Below are 20,786 nucleotides of genomic sequence, written 5' to 3'. Positions count from 1 at the left end.
CCACAGTGAACAGACAGAACCGGGGCACAGACCTTGGCCGTTTATATATAAAGAAGTGGGGTGCAGGACGGCAAGGGCGCGGGGAACCCACAGCCTACAGGCCGATGACGTCATCCAGCTCGAGATCCGCGTCGGGGTGGCAGCGAGCCCTGGGGTGCTGAGGCCCGGACTCGGGGTCCCCGTCGGGCTTGGCGGCCGCGACCCCTGGGCGCTCCGCGTCCATGACGCCCAGCACTGCGTCCAGCATCGAGGGGCCCAGATCCAGGTGGAAGGACAACAGCGGGTCGGCGGGAGCAGGCGCGCGGAGAGCCGGCGGCTGCGGCTGCGGCACCGCGGGTGGGGGTGTGGAACGTGGGGCTCCTGCAGGCAGTGCCCGGGGCTCGGGGGGTGGCCCCCCACCGTGGCGACTTAGAAACGACGTGTCCCCGAAGGCGTCGCCACCGCGCCCCACGTGCAGCGTGTGCCGGAAATCTCCGAGAGGTGCGGAGATGGACAGGGTGCCACGCTCCGGTCGCTTCTTGGGCTGCGCGGGGCCCAGCTGCTTCAGCACCGGCATCTGCAGGGTAGGGGTGGGTCAGCGCGGCCTCCACTCAGAGTGGACCCCTATGCGTGCGGCACCTCAAGCCCTGGCTCTAGCCAGCCATTCCCAGGATGTCGCCTGCCCCACCCCAGTAGGGACAGGATGATGGCGGGAGAATTACTCCCATTTTACATGTGGGGAAACTGAGGCTCCCAGAGGCTTCAGCTACGTGATTCACGTCTCAGATTCAACTTTAGGTCTGCCCATGACCACCACGCTGTGCTGATTTTGTTATGAGCCAACAGTTGAGGTTCCTAGAGACCAAGGAATGAGCAGCAGCCCCCCCCCCCACAATGCTCCCCAAACGTGACAGAAACCCCAGCTCTTCACACATGCAAGTCCCTGAACACAGGGCTGACTTCATCCAATAGGGCAGCAGGCAAGGTGCCTTGGGCCCACACACACACTTCCTGAGGCCCCGGGGTGGGGTTGGGGGTCGGGGGAAATGCCGAAATGTTGGATCTATTTCTAAATGTCTGGACTGTATTTGTCTTTATACCAATGCAGCCCTAAAACACAATTTCTTCAAAATAAAGGGGCCTGCTTGAAGATTCTGACCAGGGAGACTGAGGGAGGGTCTGGGAGTCTGCCTGCAGGCCCAGCGGCTAATTAGAATTATTTAATGTTAAAACAGACAATGTAACATCTTACTTTTTGTAAGAGAGCAATAACAGGGCGCATCTGTCTGTGTTTAAAAATTGTCCGAATGGCATCCATGTGACGCAGCTTGTGAGCTGTAAGCTAGGTGACAGGGTTCACGTTACAGGGAAATGCCTGTGAACCTTTGCCCACATCCTGGAACCTGGCTGTTTTTGTGACACTTCTGGGAGGGCCTTTGGTGACCTTGCACCTTTGTGTCACCAGGCACTGTTATAAGGAACTATTTTCTTTCTATTTGAAATGAGGCCTCACCCTTCACCAGCTGTATAAACCCGGACATATGGCATGACCCCTCTTTGTCTCCTATCTGTAAAACGGATAAAAAGTCACTAGCTTCCTTGCTCAGAGAAAACTACCTGGAAAACTATATTTGTAAGGGTGCTGGCCAATGGGTAGTGCTAGTGTTATGGGGCAGGTGGGGGAGGGGGGGACGGGCATGTGTTCCCAAACAATCTCGGTGAGAGGAGATTGACCAAGACTTAGATCTGACCAAGTCCTCAGAGGAAGGCAAAGCTGCCAACATTGTTCTCTCTGTAACAAGCACCCTAGGAAATATGAGTGATACGGTGGAGAAAAAGTGAAGCCAGAAAAACTTAAAATCATCGTAGGTGGATGTGTTATGAGCACAGCCCTCTACCCTACACAAACACACACACACACATGCAAACACACACACATACACACACCATTTATGTCTCTGGGAAAACCAGTCTTGATTCACTAGTTCTGCAGTGTTTCTCAGCCTTCTCTGACCTCAACCTAGATGAATAAATATATTTTTATAGCAGCCCGAGCAAACAATCACCAGACCTCTCCCTCTGCCCTCTGCATAAGGCGGAAAAAAAATGTACAAAACAAGATTTACTGTTTTAACATGCTAGATGCCTGAATATTTTTTATTCTAATCTATTGTATTTATTTTTTAAATGCTGACCTCCATTCATGAATGAATCTCAACTCACAGTTTAAAATAAATCCTCTCTCAGGACCCATTATTATTATTCTGCTGAGAGTTAACAAATGAAAAGAGCCCAACTTGGAAAGCCAACTAACTGCTCAGGCCTGCATCTGCCCATTGCTGTGTGGCTTTGGGCAAGTGACTCAACCTTTCTGACCTCACCCCCTCCTCTGAAAATGGGATGATACTCACATGATCCTTCTTAGCCTCTTGGCCAGGATAGGTGAGATGTTGCCCATGATAGCCTAAGCACAGTGCCCAGCACACACAGCAAGTGCTCAATACCTGCTCAGTCCCACCTGATCCCAGACAAGGAAACGGACCTCAGAGAGAGTAGGCGATCTGCCCGAGGTTACACAGCCAGCTCTGTAGGACTCCAGAGTCACCACTACTCCCATCTTTGGCTCTCGCACAGGTGCCACACCCTGGGCAGCTCTCGGCCACAGCTTCTCCCTGCTCAGCCCTGGCTCACCCCCCTGTGGCCCTATCAGGTGACATCACCGACCTTTTCCAGCACCTGGCAGCACCTTAAGGTCTTGGTTTCTGATGTTAATCAAACACACCTGGCCTGCTATTGCTTTTCTGGAGGACCCTGAACCAGCTTCCTCATCTCTGAACTTCCGTGTACTCGCCGAAAACAGGAATCAGAATGCCTGCCTGCAGCCCTGCCTGACCCAGGTGGCTCAGTTGGTTGGGGCATCATGTCATACACCAAACGATTGCGGTTCGATCCCCGGTCAGGGCACATACCTAGGTTACAGGTTCCATCTTCAGCTGGGCAAATACGAGGGCGGCGGGGAGGGGCAACCAATCATTGTTTCTCTCTCAGATCCATGTTTCTCTCTCTCTCCCCACCCCTCTTTTCTCTCTAAAAACCAATGAATTAAAAAAAATGCCTGCATGCAAGAAGTGGTGGCAAAGCACTCTTGGGATGCTGATGTTTTATACCCCAAGCACTTATTCTGGGCCACACAGACAGGCGAACTCATGTAATCCTCCCATCAGCCCAAACAGCGGGGAGACCCGTGTCACCAGGTCTGTGTTCCAGCTGTGGTGGCTGAGGCACAGGGAGGAGGTGACTTGCCCTGGGTCACACAACAGCCATGTCGAGGGCTGGCTTTGGGCGCCAGCAGATGAACTCCAGCGTGTGAGGGTGACATCAGATCGCCATTGCCCTTGTACGATAGGATAGGATAGGATGGGCGGTGTGCGTCCCCACGGAAAAAATGATGTTTTGATTTGCTCTAAAGGCCTGGGGTTTCCTACACCCATCGACCATGTTTGTTTTGTTCTCTTTTCCCGTTTTCTTTCTTTCTTTTTTTTTTTTTTGTTTTCATTCCAGATGAGGACAATGATGGAAATGGCTTTTGTATAATTTTGTTTGTCGTGTTTTGGAGTGCCCCCTCTTCTACCAGATCTGAGGCTTTGGGGCCAGCCGCTCCACTTCTCCCAGCCTCTCGCCCTCTTACATAAAGGCTCTAACCTCCCTCCAGCAAAGCTGCGCGCTCCCTGCAGTGAGGTCACGATCTGAAAAAGCCCGTCACTCGGCCCAGGCTCCCACAGAAGGGCCGTTGTTTGTGACAAACGTGAAGCGGGCAGAGTGGCCGGAGCCAGGACTGGGACCCGCGTCGCCTGCCCCCGGGTACCCTGGGCTGCCGCCCGCTGCCCGCCCCCGGTCCGCCCCCTCCCCTTCCTGCGCGCTCCAGCTGCAAAGGCGAGTGGGGGGCGGGGGAGTCACAGCTGGCTCTCCCCTGTGTCCCCTCCCGGCCCCAGCCCCGCCAGGACGGAAATAACAACCCGCTCCAGATCCGGCCCGACTGGTTCCCGGCTCGGTGGAAGAGGCGGCGAGGCGGGGCAGCGGGACCCTGGCGGGAAAGACCCCGGCCCCGGCGGACTGCAGGGCGCGCTTCCTGCGGCCACGTGGCTGCCGCCCGGCTTCAGCCGCCGCCGTCTCTCTGGCCGTCGGTCCTGCTTCCCTCCGGACCTGACCCGGGGACCTCGACCACCTCACTTACCTCGGGGTCCTCGTAGAGCAGGCTCGGCGCGCTCCGGCTCGGCTCAAGCTGGGACGCCGCGTCCTGGGTTCGGAGCCCGCCTCGGCCTCCGGCTCCCAGGCCCGTGCCGTCTTCCTCCTTCCTCCGGGCCCGATCTCACCTGCCAAAGGAAGTGTCATACGGAACCTGGAAGGGGATCTAGACCCAGGCATCCGGGTCCACGGTGCCAGCTCCTCGGACCCCTCGCCTCTCAGGCCCCAGGAGTCCTGCTCCCAGCTCTTCCTCCCTCAGTCCGGAGTCAGGGGTCCCAGCCCCTCCCCGGCTCAGACCCAAAAGTCCGGGCTCCACCCTGTGGCGTCGGTCCCTTTTTTACCTGCACCGAACTGAAGTGTCAGCCCCTCTCGGGGGCCATGGTCGGAGCCCAAACGGGCGCGGAGTCGCCGCTCAGTCCAGCGCAGTCCGTCTGGGGCAGACAGGGTTAAGGCGCAGGCCCCGCCCAGCCTTCCTTATTCCCCACCAACCTTCCAAAAGTTTGCCTCTAGGATTTTTAAAGGACTAGAAAGCAGCGGTGGAAAGGCTGAGGCCCCCCTCCGGGCTGAGTGTGGGGGCGGGAGGAGGCCGGGACTGGGTGTGCTCGGGAGGACACGCAGAAGGGGGTGGGGGAGGCCCGGGGCGCGCCCCCAGCCCGGCCCCTCCCCCTGCCCAGCTTGGAATTTCCTGAAACTGGCTGTTTCAGAGAGTAATTTCTTCCAGATTGCAGCTGTTGGGGGAGTGTGTGTGGGGACTGAGGCGGGGGGGGTGGGTGGGGGGGGGGAGAGAGAGAGAGAGAGAGAGAGAGGGAGAGGGAGAGAGGGAGAGAGAGGTGTGATCTTCCACGGGCAGCGCTGACTCTGTCCTGGAGACTTTCCTGGCTGAACGTCCCTGCCCGAAACTGGTCACCCATGAACAGATTATTGCATCAGCCTTGAGAGCCTGTGCCTAGAGGTGACAAGAAGTAGGTCAGGAGGTTTGGGTGTTAACGAAGATCCCTCAGGGGCCAGTGTGAGGGAGGGCCTGACCTGGAGGGACCACAGAGTCCTGCGGAGAGGCTGGCTGGAGGGCGCCGAGGCAGAGCCCCGGGAGGAGGCGGGCTCAGTGGGAGAGGGAGGCCAGGGGGTCCCCGAGAAGGCTGACTCAGTTGTGAGCTGGGGGTGCAGTTGTGGGGTTTGAGAAAAAGAGAGTCGGGTTAACAGATAGCAAGGAGGTGTGGCTTGAACAAACGCAAAGGAAGAGTGGAAGTTTATAAAGCCGAGGAGAGGGGGAAGAATATTCAGAGCAGGTCGGAGGCCAGGTGGGGCAGAGGGCCCTTGAGGTGTGGGTGGAATCCCCTTTGCCTGGTTTGTCTGAGAAGACCAGCTCGAAAGCTGCGGGGAGCGGAGACTCCGTCCTGGAGGCTGTGTGGAACGGAATGACTCGGTCAGACCCGGGTGGTGGAAGGTTCCCTCCAGGGACGGGAGCGAGGTTGGGACTCGCAACCAGAGTAAAATTTAAGGTGGGGATGGAGGGTGGGGGTGGTCACCCAAAACGGAGTAACCGAGATAAATGATAGATTTAAATCACAGATTTGTGTTAACTAATTTTTATCGATGTTAACTTCACATAAAATAAAATTAACCATTGAAACATGGTATTTGTTTGGTGCATCCCCCGTGTTGTGCAACCACCATCTTTATCCAGTTCCAAAACATTTTCGGCGCCCCAAAAGGAAACTCCAAACCCATTAGCAGTCACTCCCCATCCTCTGCCCCCCCACAACCCCTGCCCCTGGTAGCTGTTAATCTGTTTTCTGTCTCTAAGGGATTGCTTGTTTTGGACACATCATATACATGGACTCATCTGATATGTGGTCTTTCGTGTCTGGCTTCTCTTCAAGGTTCATCCACATTGTAGCAGGTATCAGTGCTTTGTTCTTTTTATAGCTGAAAAATATTCCATTGTGTGGATAGACATTTTAAGATAAATAATATTTTAATGCAATATTTTATTTTTTTAAAGATTTTATTATTTATTGTTAGACAGAGGGGAAAGGAGGGAGAACCAGAGGGAGAGAAACATCAGTGTGTGGTTGCCTTGCACGCGCCCCCTCCTGGGGACCTGGCCCACAACCCAGGCGTGTGCCCTGACTGGGAATTGAATCAGTGACCCTTTGGTATGCAGTCCAACACTCAATCCATTGAGCTACACCAGCCAGGTTAATGCAGTATTTTTAAAAGGATTGCAAAACAATCCATAATGAACAAAATATCAGAACTTCAAATGAAGACAAGATCAGGGTTGTGATGGGAGCCTGAAGAAAAAGGAAAAGTCACTCACACCTTTACTTCTAAAAAAAATTGAATGTATTGGGTTAACACAGGTTAACAAAATTATACAGGTTTCAGGTACACAATTCCACAACACATCACCTGTACCCTGTATTATGTGCTCACCACACACCAAGTCAAGCCTCCTTCCATCACCATTTATCCCCCATACCCTCCTCCTTCACCTCCCCCCACCCTCTCCCCTCCCCTCCCCAGGCAATCGCCACACTGATGTTCGTGTCCATGAGCTTTTTTCTCTTTTTTCTTCCTGTTTTCTATTTTGCTCAATCCCTCCACCACCACCCCACGTAGCCCCCACATGGTTACTTTGTTGATATTTCATTTGATCCTGTTAAAGTATTGATACTTTGTCCCTTATGGATGTGCTATTCATTCTTTTTTGTTGCATTTACTCATTTGCTACATTACAATGTTGTGCATCATGGTGACTGAATCTTTGCTGCTCCCTTGATATTTTTTTAAAGATTTTTCATTTATTAGTTTTTAGAGAGAGGGGAAGGGAGGGAGAAAGAGAGGGAGAGAAACATCAATGTGTGGTTGCCTCTCATGTGCCCCCTACTGGGAACCTAGCCTGCAACCTAGTCATGTACCCTGACTGGGAATCAAACCAGCGACCCTTTGGTTTGCAGGTTGACACTCAATCCACTGAGCCCCACCAGCCAGGGGCCCTTGTTTGTTTGTTTTTTTGCCTCACCCTAGAACCCCAGAAAGGGGCCTGATTTAGGGCAAGGGCCCAGAAATGGAGAAGAAAGTACTGATGAAAGGGATATTCAGGAGGCAGGCTCACTTGGACTTGGGAACCAAAAGGTATGGGGGTTGTAAGAGAGATGAGAGAGAGAGAGAGAGAGAGAGAGAGAGAGGAGCCCTGGGCTGTACTATTCATTTTCCTTTGCTTCCATAACAGATGACCACAACCCATCCATGTTTATTATCTCAGTTTCTATAGGGCAGAGTCGAGGTGGCTCCTTCGGGTCCCTCTAAGCTGAAATCAGGATGTCGGCACCTTTACTTGGGGCTGTCCTCCTCCCAGCTCATTCAGGTGCTGGCTGAATTCAGTTATTGTAGCCGAGGGACTGAAGTCCTTGGTTCTTGCTGTTCATCAGTTAGGGCCAGTCTGCTCCAGAGGCTCCTCCAGCCAGAGAAGGTGCTCTGCTTTTAGGGCTCATGTGATCAGGTTGGGCCCACCTGGATCACAGGTGTATCAATCAGAGTTCTCCAGGGAAACAGAGCCAGGGGGACACATACATATATACACATATATATCCATATATATTAAGATATCTATCTAGTTAAAAATATATTTATATATTACCTATAAAAGATTAATTTTTATTGATTGCCAAGTAATAATAATACTATCCATATATATTTGTTGATGGATGTGTATTAATGTATTACTTGGTAATCAGTTATCTATATCTATGTAATGTACACACACATACATATATGATTTATATCAGGAATTGGGTTTTGAGATGCAGGGTGCCGGTGAGCTGCTCCATGGAGCACACTACAGAGTCTCAGGCAGGCAGGAGCCAATGCTGAATCTCCAGGCAGAGTTTCCTTTTCCTTAGGAAAACCTCCGTTTTGCTCTTCTTTCAGCTGATCAGAGGATGCCCATGCATTCTCAACAGTGACCTCCTTCACTCAGAGCCCACTGCTTGTCGGTGTAACCACATCGACAGAATGCCTCCACAGCAACACCTGGATTAGAGTTTGGCTGAACGACCAGGGGAATGTAGCCTGGCCAAGTAAACACACAGAATTAACCATCACACCAGCGTAACTTCCTTATCTTTGGGTTTGTAACTTGAATCACACTGGCAAAGTCCCTTTGCCAGGTGATGCAACATGTTCAGAGGTCCCAGGGACTCATACCTGGACATCCTCAGAGGTGCATTCTGTCTGTCATGTGGGCCTCACAGGGCAGGTCCGTGGTGGTGGTGTGGGGCCACCACCATTGTGGAGAGCAGGAAGAGCAAGAGTTTCAGAAATGCTGAAGTCACTGCCTGGGAGGGACCTGTGCAATTATTCCGGGTCCTGTGCTCAGGGGTTCCTGTACTTGGTCGAATAATCTGCTGTAACAATCCTGAAGGTACTAATAATTCTGAACAAGGGGAACAAGGGACCCCACATTTTCTTTTGCACCCCCCCCACCCTCCTTCCCTTCAGTAACCACCTTACCAGTGTCTGTGTCTATGAGTTTGTGTCTGTCTGTCCTATTGGCTCACTTGTTTTATGTCCCACAGGTCACTGAAATAATATGGTTCTGCTTTTTTCTGTCTTGTTTCACTTAGCATACTATTCTCATGACTCATCCATGTCATCACAGAAGGCAGTGTTTCATTTTCTCTTAGGGCTGAGGAGCATTCCATGATATATATGCACCACACCCTCTTTATCCAATCCCCTATCAAAGGACCCTTCAGCCATTTCCATATCTTGGCCACCGTGAGTAATGCTGCAAATGAACACAGGGGTGCATATATCTTTGCAAATAAATATTTTCTTTTTTTTTAAAGTACAATTTCCATTTCATTTTTTTCCAGAGAACTTTTCTTTGGTCCTTTAGGTCTCCTTACATGGGCTTTGGTGCAGGTCGTGGGGCAGCACCCACAGGTCTGAATCAGGGTGGATGTGTTTGGTCCTTCTGGGCTTCCTGAGAATGATTCCCGACCACTTTGCTGTGAATGGCACAGCTCACACAGTAATGCAGTTTCACATACAGCTTGGGAAGCACATAGGCGTTGAAGACACTCACTTCTGAAATGTCCCTGATGGCTGCAGCCTCTACTATGTTTTGAATGACAAACTTCTTAATGGCTTTATCCTTGGGCACGCATCGGGCACAGTTGGTGCAGCGAATAGGCTGCACATGGTCGTGGCCTTTCTTGGCACGACCATTGTTGCTTCTTTTCTTTGTCATCTTGGAAGCGAGGACTCCAAAGAGCACGAATAAATATTTTCAAAAATTTCAGGTAGATACCCAGCGAGGGATTGGTGGGTTCCATGGTAACTCTATTCTTAGTTTTTTGAGGAATCTCCCTACTGCTTTCCATAGTGGCTGTACCAGTTTACATTCCCACCAGCAGCGAATGAGGGTTCCTTTTTCTCCACAACTGTTCTTACCTGTCTTGTTGATAATAGCCGTTCTATCAGGTGTGAGGTGGTACCTCACTTTAGTAGCTATTTGCATTTCCCTAATAGCTAATACAGTTGAGCATCTTTTTTCTTTAAGTCTATTTGTCAGTCATTTTTAAGGTCCTTTTGGGAAAAGTGTCTGTTCATGTCTTCTTCCCATTGTATTTATTTAATGACTTTAATTTTTAGGTGACTTTGCTAACATGGGTATTAAGTGATACAGGTGAGATTTGAACTCAGGCAGGCTGCCCCTGACAGAGGGCAGGTGGAGGACACTACAGGGGGTATTTCCTGTCCATTGGGAGCAGGGATAGAAGGAATCTGTCCAACAGAACTTCCCGGAAGGATGGAAATAGTCTGTTATCTGCATTGTCCAGTACAGCAACCATATGTGTCTGCCAAGCATTTGAAATGTGGCTGAGAAACTGAAATTTAAATTTTATGAAATGTTAGAGGCTTAAAATGGAAGTAACCATTAGTGGTCTGGTACTGGGCAGCCCTTGTCCAGAGCACTAGAGGGGGTCCAGCATAGGGTTGGGGGCAGGTAGACTGCCTCTTGAAGGGGCAGGAGGGACAGTGGACTGACTGCAGCCTGGGCTGGTGGGTGTGGGTTTGTTCAGCTGGATGGAAGGGGATATGAGCCCAGGAGAACTTTAGGACCACATCTATTGAGCACTTGCTGTATACCAAGCCTTGTTTTAAGCATCTCTAACATATTATCTCATTTAATCCTCACATCAGCCTGTAAGGCAGGTGCTATTCTTCTGTCCATTGGGCAGATGAGGAAACAAGTCAGCATGGCAGGGCCTCACCGAAAGGTGACAAAGCATCAAAGGCCATACGCATGGCAGGGACCAGTACGTGAGGCTGTGGGCATTTCTCCTGAAGCTCAGGTTGCCTGTGGAGAAGGCCAGTGGGCTGGGGAGGTGACCCAGCATTGGAGTGTTGCAATCGGGAAAAATTTCCAACACACAAAAAGACTTTGAAAGAGCCCATCTAGGTTCAGAGGGGGGAAGGAGAGACACAGAGAGGGAACGATGTAGGCAGAAGACATAGACACACACACACACACACACACACACACACACACACAGATGTCTACACTCAGAGAGAAGAGCAGAAGCTCAAGAAAGATGGAGACACAATTACACACCCGCACAACCCAAACACAGGGAGGAAGAGACTGAAAGAAAAGACACACACAGCATGGGGTGGGAGGCAGTAGACAGTGTAATGTTGAGACAGGGTGGCATCAGAGCACCAACACCCAAACACAAAAACAGAGAGAACAGTGAGAGGCTCTGAGGACAGAGAGCCCCAGACCCCTGATAGTGAGAGGGGCAGAAAGTCAGAGGGCAAGAGGCCAGGAAATACAGAGAGACCGAGCATCAGACAGAGGAATGGAGACGTACCCATACAGAAGGAGGCTCAGAAACAAGAAACAGGGACAGAGTTAAAGATGCAGAAATATGGGGAAGGGGACAGAGAGAGAGAAAGAGAGGAGGAGGGGGAGAAGAAGGAGGAGAAGGAGGGGGGAGGAGGAGGAGGGGAAGGGGAACGGGAGAAGAGAAGAGAAGAGAAGAGAAGAGAAGAGAAGAGAAGAGAAGAGAAGAGAAGAGAAGGCTAGGGAGAGGGAGGGAAGGGGGAGAGAGAGAGAGGGAGGGAGAGAGAGAGAGAAGTGAAGAGTAAAGAAAAGAAGAGGAGATAAACACACACAGAGAGAGGAAAGCTAAAGAGAGAAAGTAGGGACTGTGCCAACAGAGGGAGCCCCAGGAGAAGCTGTCACACTAGCGAGTGGACTCAGCTTCAGCTGAGTTCTATCTCTGGAGCTCCCTGTGATGAGTCTCATCTCCTTCCTTCCAGCTGACTCGTCTGCCTGTGACCTTGTTTCCCTGCAGCTCACACCATTTGCAGTTCCCTCCTTCTCTGTCTGCCAACCCTACAAGGAAAAGTTCCCTGGAGCCTGTTGCAGGCTCTGTGAAGGAAACAGGTGTCTTGGTACACTGAGAAAAGCTGAGGAAATAAGGAACTCCAAGAAATAACTGCTGCAAACTCATGGCCGAAGTACTATAAGCCTTGGTCTTCCATCTGGGAGTAGTGGAGTCCCTGCCTTTGTTCTTCCTTCCTTGACACTGACCGTGGGCGGGTGGGATTATGACAAGAACTCATGCATTGGTGTCACACAGGCTTGGCTTTGAGTCCCAGCCCCATCAACTCTCACCCATGTGGCTTCAAGTGAGTTTCTCCACAGTGACCCTCACCATAATTCATACAAGCAGAGATCGTGACTGCATACAGTTTATCAGGCCATGTCTAGGCACTTAATGATTGAAATAATAATCATTAATAATATGATTATATGAATAATAATCATATAATAATATTAATAATATGAATGATAACTTGAATGATAATCATATAATAGTATGAAATAATAATGGTGACAGTGGTCATAATAGTAACAACATCTCACAGTCTTGAATGAGTGCTAACTGAATTCAGGTGCTTTACTTCACACATCTTATGTGTAAACTATTTGGATTCTCACGAAATCCCTACAAAGGAAGTCCTACCAGGATTTTCATTCTAGATGACACCCATATGCCTCCAGAGGCTTTCACTAAGTCACAGAGTCAACAAGAGGTTGCATTACAATGAGACCCAGGAGGCCTGGCTCCAGATCCTCTGAGAGCCAGAATATAATAATCTCTGATCATCAAACCTCCAAACATACATTCACAAGCAGATACCACTATTATTGCCATTTTACAGAAAAATAAAGTGAGCCTCCAAAAAATGAAATGATGTTCCCAAGGACAGAAAGCTAGCAAGAGGCAGATGTAGGTTTGAAAGCAGTTTGGTGTGACTTTGGTCTATATCTTAGTCATACCCAGTAGCCGGCCACCTAAACTTGGTCCAGGAAGACACATTTTGATCTCAACAGGGGAGAACTAACACTATGGGGCAGCCTAGAATGTCCCAGAGTTTGCAATTCTAAGTGTGAGGCCCATGTCCCAAACTGCTATCCTTATTCAGGATTCATGGAGTGTGAGGGGAGTCTGGACTAATGTTAGTTACTGCCGTCTCCTGATATTTTCATTTTCTTTTTTTATTTTTTAAAGAAGAATTTCAGGAAGTTGGTTTTTTTTTTTTTTTAGATTTTATTTGTTTATCTTGAGGGAGCAGGAAAGGGAAGGAAAAAGAAGGAGAGAAACATCAATGTGTGGTTGTCTCTTGAGGGCCCCCTACTGGGGACCTGGTCCACAACCCAGACATGTGCCCTAGACTGGGAACTGAACCAGCGACCCTTTTGTTCGCAGGCCCATGCTCAGTCCACTGAGCCACACCACCCAGGACTCCTAGCATTTTTCTAATTTACCCTCCTGCTCTGACTGAATATCTTTTATTTGACTCCCTCATGAGGACTATGTACAGGGGGCTCAGCTAATGAAAATGGCCCCGCAGACTCTGACCATGGTGCTGAAAGCACACTCGCGCAGAAAACTAACGATCAGCACCATGGACAGCAGGCGCAGGTTTTTGCCCCGCCCCCCAACCCCACCCCTCCTGGGGATAGGTCCAGATGGGCGAATTAGGGAAGGTGTCTAGACACAAGTCCAGAGGTACTGGGGACACCCAGAGAAGGAGCCAGAATTCTGTAGGACACAAGGAAGCTCAACACGTGGGTGAGGGTCAGCTTGACCACAGAATGCTGTTATATGGGGCAGACAAATTCTTTTCTACTTAACACTGGGGCAAACAGACAGGAAGCAAAAGTGGAAGCAGCCAGAACTTGGCTTGGTCACATGTTGTCTTCTCTGCACTCGCTGTGAGAGTACCTTGTGAGTGCAATAAGAATTCTGCCCTGGCTGGTGTGGCTCAGTGGATTGAGCACCAGCCTGCGAACCAAAGGGTCGCTGGTTCAATTCCCAGTCAGGGCACATGCCTGGGTTGCAGGCCAAGTGCCCACTAGGGGGAGCATGAGAGGCAACCACACATTGATGTTTCTTTCCTTCTTTCTCCTTCCCTTCCCCTCTGTCTAAAAATAAATACATAAACTATTGTTTATGTCCCTCCTCATGTCCCTCCATCCCAGATCCCTGCTGATTTCAGCCCACATGTTCTCACCTGTCCTTACGTGTTTCCATGTCCCTGCACGGTACCCTGTCCCTAATCTCAGCTCCATTGGCTTTCCCCTCCACAGCAGCTATTGGGCCTCCAGGGGGCTCTCTCTGCTGGCTATGACCTCTTCCTTCCTACAGGTGAATTTAGAAAACATAAATCTGATGAGTTAACTTCCTAGCTGAAACCCTCCGCTGGTTGAATTGAAGTTGTATCAGATCGCTTATCACTGTATTTCCTCTGGTTGTGTCTAGCCACATCCTGCCCTGCTGTGTCTGACTCCCTTATCACCAGACACGCTGAGTTTCTTTCAGTCTCTCAGACAGGCTGCACTCACCCTGCACTCAGTGCTGTCTCACACCCTGACTTCTCCGCCTCCAGCACCCTGGCTCCCCTGATCTGCTCAGCTGAGCAACTTCCTATGTGTTCATCACATCTCTGCCAGACTTCTGTTACCCAGATGGGGAAGGGTCTCCTTGTAGTACCCTCTCCTTATACCCCTGGGTACTCATCGCAGGTCTGTCAGGCATCAGGTTCTTTCTCCTCACTCTAGTTTAACACCCAGCATCACTGCATATGATACAGAGCATCTCCATAGCTTATTTCTCTCTCTCATAGCAAAGCAGTTTTCTGTGGAGTTTGGCAAGAGGCAGTGTGGCAGCCCTGGTGTGTCACCAGGGATGCAGGCTCCCTTCATTCTGTTCCACAACCTTAGTTCCTGGCCACCAGCACCTCTTGATGCAAGGTGGCTGCCAGGGCTCCAGCCATTGCATGTGTTTGCAAAGCAAGGCAGAAGTGGGAAAAGGTCCTTCAGGTTTAATTGCCACCTGGCAAGATAACTTACTGAGAATGTCACCTTTAGGGCCTCTTTCATCTCACTGTCACAGATGTGGTCTCACAGCTGCACAGAACTAACCCTGAAGCTGCCAGGTGCTGTGTTTTGTTCCATGAGGCACTGACCTTGGTTACAAAGTGATGCCATGGTTCAAATGAGGATGGAGAGTGCAGAGGCAGTGGAGGCAATACCAGTCTCTGCCTCATTGTCTCCTGTCCTCATGGGGAAGGAAAAGTTATTTCCTCATGATGTACCCTGAGATTCTGCTCTGCTTCTTCCCAGGAGCCCTTCCAAGACCCCCCATCAGGGCCAAGCCAGGCCCTGTGCTGCCCCGGGGACAGCCTGTGACCATCCTGTGCCGGGGCTCAGCTGGGGCTGATGTCTAGATCTGCCTGGAGCCTTGAAGATCTGCTTTTAGGGGTCAGGAAATTTTGTCTCAACATGGCTTGCCATGGGCAGAGACCAGATTCCTCATCCCCGCAGTGAGTGAAGATGCTGTCGGGCGTTGTTGCTGCTACTATTGCAAAGAGTCCAGCTGGTATGAGCCCGGTGAGCTGCTGGAGCTGAAGGTGACAGGTGAGGACGTCTCCACTCCACCCTCAGGTTTGTCCCAGGTCCCTGCACCCTGTCTTCACCCCTGTCCCCTGTCCCAGGCTCCCTGCCTCCTGTTGGCCCCCAGCCCTGTGGCTCCCCGACCCCCTGCACCCATGTCCTTGGCCTTCACACCTGGATACCATCTGGATGCTGCAATGGCCTGGATACTGAGCCCAGCATGGGACGAGCTGGAAACTGTCCCCACAGGACTGGGTGGGGAGTGGACTTCTAGATGCCAGGCAGGGACAGACCCCCTTCAAGGGGACATGTGTCCTTTCATTCAGGATAGTGTTAACTGTCCTTTTATCTGGGCCAGACATGGAAGGGCCCCAGGCCAAGTGTCCACCCATCTCTCTTTGTCCTGCTGTGACTCGGACATCCCACGGGTCAGTGCACATGTGCGGGGTGGCCCCAGTCTTTCAGGCCTGGGGGTGTGTTCCCCCATTTATTCTGATGCTGTGATCCCTCCCTGCCCTGGGATTTGTGGGAGACACAGTGACCTGACAGGGGGAGTCAGCCTCCAGGACCCTCTTATCCTGTGGCCAAGTGACATGTCTATCCCTCACCCCATCTCTCTATGAACTATGACCCTGGTCCATCCATTTGATAGGGACCATCAACTCCTTTGTGCTAATGTAAGGAGGGTGACAGGACATTCTGAGGGGTGTCCAGCCCCTCAGACACGTAGACACAGAGAATTCTATCCCACTGTCCTCACATGTTCCTGTCCCCTTTCCTGGGAGTCCAGGGGGCATCCTCTGTACTGAGAGGTGCAGGGAAAGACGCCAGGTGTGGATGCTGTGGGAGTAGCAGGGCCAGGCTGAGAGGCACAGACCGAGGAGGAACCTGGGCTCAGTGCTTCTCCTGACCCCTCACAGGAGCCCCTGGAGACCTCAGCCCCTCACCACCCAGAGCCCCTCCTGGGCTGGGGAGTGGTGTCCTCCGCCTGGGGCATCCTCTCCTGGGGGCTCTGCTTGGGAGTGGACAGTGGGGTGGCAGTGGGGAGGGGTCCTGTTTCTCCCTTGGTGGGTGAACACTCAGCAGGCAGGGAGATCTTGCATCCTCAACTGCAAGAGACCTGTTCAGCCTGAGGGGTGAGAGCCAGGAGGGGAGACTCTCCCTGGATCCCTGAGTAAGTCTGAGTTTACAGCTGTGCCCTGAGCTGGGGTCCTGTAGTTGACTGGTAGTGAAGCTGGCGGTGTAGCCCCAGGGGCCTAGAGGTGGGGAGGGCAGGGGCTGGGTGCTCCCAGGGAAAGGAGGGTCTGTGCAGGAGAGAAACATCAGTTCTTTCTCACTCCTAGGAAAATCCAGAGAATTCACATTCCCAGTCTCAGCAGTCACCCTTCCACCAACAGAAGTCCCCCTGGTACCCCCGGAAGTGGGCTCCCAGACAGGTAAGTCACCAAGGGAGAGTCCCCAGGAAGGGTGGGTGTTCAAAGAGACAAGTCCTGTCCAGTGGAGAAGAAGCTCCTCTTTCATAGGTTCTGGACTTGGCTGGTTCTTGTCCACTTGCCAGTGACCCTCTGTCCTCTGGTTCCAGGCCCCCCCTCCCAGAATTACACTGTGGTGAACTATGTCTGCATCGGCCTGGCTGGCGTGGTATTGCTGATCCTGGTGGTGATTCTGGCAGAGTCAGGGCACACCCAGCACAGGTGGCCCCACCCACCATAGGGATGGACACAAGGGAGATCCTGCCAGAGAGATTAGACCCTGAAGCCCCAAGAGGAGTCTTTCCCAGGGCCCCAAAGATTAAGCTGGAGCCCAGTAGATGCAATGCCACTCCCATGGTGCACTCTGAAGTGTGCCAGGGGCGGCTTCCCTGTGAGTCCCTCACTCTGTCCCTTAGAGCACAGAGGCCACGACACTCATGTTCTTCTGAGGCTCCCAGGATTTGCCTCCAGGCCCGACATGATCACTGACCAACCCCAGTTTCCCTAGGTCTCCCTTCTCTCCGGGTCCTAAGACAGGCCCCAGGGCCCCCCACCCTCTGCTGCCCTCGTCCTTAAGGCCTCCCGCCCGGTGTCAGAGGCTCCAGGCTCTCAGGTCTGGCCATTTCCGCTGTGTCCACACCTGACCCTGAGGCGGTCTCAGTGTCCGGGGTCTCCCTCCCATGTGACTGTCAAATGCTCCACTGGGATTTCCCACCTTTTGGCTGAATTTCCCCTAAAAACCCATCGAAGGCTTTCTTGCACATTCTGCCTCCACAGCCCCTCTCTTGCCCACAGCTCGTCCAGGAACACTGCCTGCTCCAGGACATTTGGTGCTTCTGTCACCTGCCCTCCTGCTCCCTCCTGCCCACTTTCCCACCTGGGGCAACACGAACAGACACATGTAAGGGACACTGCGGCTGCTGTGTTTGTCGTTGCACAGGTGAGTGTCAGCACAGGGCTTCTCTGGAGGGGAGGGGAGGGCAGGTGTTCTCACCTAGAAAGAAAAATGCTTCCCGAGAGTTGGGGTGACCACAGACCCCAGCTTCCCTGCAGCACATGGAGATGCTGTTGGCTGTGGCCACACCACCCTGAATCCTCAGGTTCACTTCCTGGGGTCTTCCCCAGGGCAGAGCCCATGGTCTGAGCCTTCTGTTTCTTGGAGGTGCTGGGTGACTGGGGCTCGGGAACATGGGGCCCTGGGCAGGTGGGGTTGAGGCCCAGGATCATAATGCACATGGTGCCAGGAGGGAGGGCACACTCCCAGAGCCCAGTGCTCTTCTCCTTGAGCAGCAGTGACCACAGGACAGGGTCACCCCTGGGTGGGAGCTCGAGATCTGGGGAGAGTAGCAGGTCTGTGCCCTTGGAGAGGCTGAGCCCCATCCCCTCCAGGAGGACATGACAGCAGGCCTTTCAGACACCTCCTCTTCTCTGTCTGACCTCACCTGGCTGACTCAGGACAATGAGGAAGTCCCTTCCCACTGACCCCAGCTCTTCCTGGGAGCCTGCCTGCCTGGTGCTGCAGCCCAGCAGCCCCTCTCTGGGCTGTGACCCTGAGAAGTCTCAGGTCTTTCCCTTCTGGTCCTGACTCTCCCTATCATGGACCTGGGTCCTCCCCTGTGAGGTCATAATCATGTGACTCCCTCTAGTGAGGGGCAGAGGCTAGGAGTCCACCTTCTCTCCACACAGTGCCTGTGATCTGTGCCACAGATGGACCTAAAGACACCCACAGCATCCAGTTAGAACTCCAGCCCCCAGACCCAACTGGTACTTTGCAAACACAACCTTCCATGAAGCTCCGCCCACCAACCTTTGGGCAACATGACTATTTCATTAGTGCATTTGCTTCTATAGACTTAGGGGCTTTTAATCTAGGAGTTACTAGAGTCAGCTAGGAGGCAGGTGTGTGCAGAGCACAGACAGCCCAGGGTCACAGGACACAGAGGGGCAGAGAGACAGGGGCATGGTGACTGAGCAGGGTGCCACCTGCCCTGGAGAGCATGGGAGGTGGTCACTGAGTGTCCTTCCAGTATGCCACTCTCCTCTCTCTGCCCGCCCCCACCAGTCATCACATGAAGGTTTCAAGAGAGTTGTATGGTTCCTTTCTTTGCATGTGGGAAACCAAAGTGTTTGCATAAAGAAACATGTGGTTGGGAACATTCAGCCCATGAGGACCAGATGACAAGCAAGTTTCCTGTCTGTACTCTGTCTATGTATACGTATCAGTGTATCTAAGTATCTATGTATCTATCTGTGTAATTATCCATCTATATATTTACTATGTATCTATGTAAGTATCTACAGATCTGTGTACCTATTTAAAAGTACCTATGTGTCTCTCTAAGTATCTAGGAATCTACCTGTCATGTAACTCTGTCCATCTCTAATTAATATTAGGTAAGTTTCATCTGCACACTGGCTCAGCCTGGTTATGAAATATCTCACCAGAAATGCCTTCCAGAAACCACGGCCTCTCTGGACACAAGCCGGGGAAGCTCGAGTTGAGTCTGGGAGGACCCAGACTGCCTCGCTGTGAGACCACGGAAATGAGCTCATGACATGCCCCTGCATACTTCCTGGGCTGCAGGGCCCTGTCTGCCCACCCACAGGACAAGGACAGCGAAGACGGTGAGAGGCTGGTGATGCACCCCAATCCCACCACCCTCCTGGGCCTCGGTGAGTGGAAACACAGCGGGGAGGACCCCAGGGACAGAGAGGGGGTGAGACACTGGGAAGGGTCCAGGCCCCCTGTCAGTCCAGCCTCTAGCCGGGGACATTCTGGGTCTTGAGAGGACAGTCAGCTAGGCAGACAATGACTTATTTGTGTCACCTGTGCCTAAGCCTCCAGTGGAGGGACCAGGGCCTCTAGCCTGTTCTGGACACTGAGATGGGGCAGGTCAGATACAGACAGGCCAGAGGGGGCTCTGTTTGGGAGGTAACCGGGAAGTTGTCTGGAACCTGCTGTAGAGGAAGGAAGCTGCCCCCTGGGAGTGATGTGGATGAGGGTGGTTTGGAGGTTACAGAGGAGACAAAGTCTTTCCCTGCAGCACACTGACCTTGACCCCTGTTTAAAGAAACTGAGCAATGGGTATTTTTCTTACTGGGTCTCTTCTTGCAGTGCTCTGTCTGGGCCAGGTGATCCAGAGGCAGGGAGGTGAGTTCTTTCTGCACAATCCCTAATCCCTCCCACCCCAAGGGCCACTCTAACAGGAATCCTGTGGGTTCTGGGAGGGACCAAACCCCAGTTACACCAGATAAATGTCCTTAATTCTCCCCTGATGGCTGCAAACACCCCTGGGACATCAGCACTGATGTCCAGACCCCTCAGAGCCAATATATGCAAAACTGGACCCCTGGTTCTCACCCACTCATACCTGACTCCTTATCACTCTGCTCCTGTTTTCTCAGTGAGGGTCATGAGTCCAGGACCAGGCAACATAGTTACCCTAGATTCCCTGTATGTCCCTCCTCATGTCCCTCCATCTCAGATCCCTGCTGATTTCCCTCCACGTGTCCTCACATGTCCTCACGTGTACCCACGTCCCTGCTGGGGACTGTGTCCCCAATCTGAGCTCCCTCACTCCCCCCTCCAGAGCAGCTACTGGGGTCTCCCGGGGACTCTCCCTGCCACTGTTGCGCTGTTCTGTCCTGCAGGTGAATTTAGAAAAAACAAATCTGATGATTTTACTTTCCAGCTAAAATCTTTAACTGGTGGAATTGAAGTCAAATCAGATCCCTTATCAATGTGTCTCCTCTGGCTGTGTCTACCTCTAGCCACATCCTGCCCTGCTGTGTCCGACTCCTTTATCACCAGACACGCTGGGTTTCTCTCAGTCTCTCAAACAGGCGGCACTCACCCTGCACTCAGTGCTGTCTCACACCCTGACTTTGCCTCCTCCAGCCCCCCAGCCCCCTGATCTGCTCAGCTGAGCAACTTCCTATGTGTTCATCACATCTCTGCCAGACTTCTGTTACCCAGATGAGGAAGGGTCTCCTTGTAATGCCCTCTCCTTATACCCCTGGGTACTCATCACAGGTCTGTCTGGCCTCAAGGCCTTTCTCAGCAATCTATTTGTCCCCCACATCCCTGCCTATAATAGAGAACATCTCTG

The 20,786-nt window shown here is 52.0% G+C and overlaps 2 protein-coding genes across 2 annotated transcripts; both read right to left on the bottom strand.

Annotated features, from left to right (window-relative positions):
- Window positions 1–20: 20 nt before the first annotated feature.
- Window positions 21–4,826, bottom strand: CDC42EP5 (CDC42 effector protein 5). Its single transcript, XM_045817417.1, has 3 exons — window positions 4,566–4,826; window positions 4,214–4,352; window positions 21–556 (listed from the first exon to the last, which is right to left on the bottom strand). The coding sequence occupies exon 3, from the start codon at window positions 554–556 to the stop codon at window positions 95–97; it is 462 nt and encodes a 153-aa protein (XP_045673373.1). The 5' UTR covers window positions 4,214–4,352; window positions 4,566–4,826; the 3' UTR covers window positions 21–94.
- Window positions 4,827–9,181: 4,355 nt separating this feature from the next.
- On the bottom strand, window positions 9,182–9,481 carry LOC123804991 (40S ribosomal protein S26-like). The gene has a single exon (XM_045817441.1). It carries the CDS (start codon window positions 9,479–9,481, stop codon window positions 9,182–9,184), a length of 300 nt encoding a protein of 99 aa, XP_045673397.1.
- Between the last annotated feature and the right edge of the window lie 11,305 nt (window positions 9,482–20,786).

The sequence above is a fragment of the Phyllostomus hastatus genome, unplaced genomic scaffold (genome assembly GCF_019186645.2).
Source record: "Phyllostomus hastatus isolate PE091 unplaced genomic scaffold, TTU_PhHast_1.1 phas_scaffold_261, whole genome shotgun sequence".
Classification (NCBI taxonomy): domain Eukaryota; kingdom Metazoa; phylum Chordata; class Mammalia; order Chiroptera; family Phyllostomidae; genus Phyllostomus; species Phyllostomus hastatus.
This window is presented reverse-complemented; position numbering and strand designations above follow the sequence as displayed.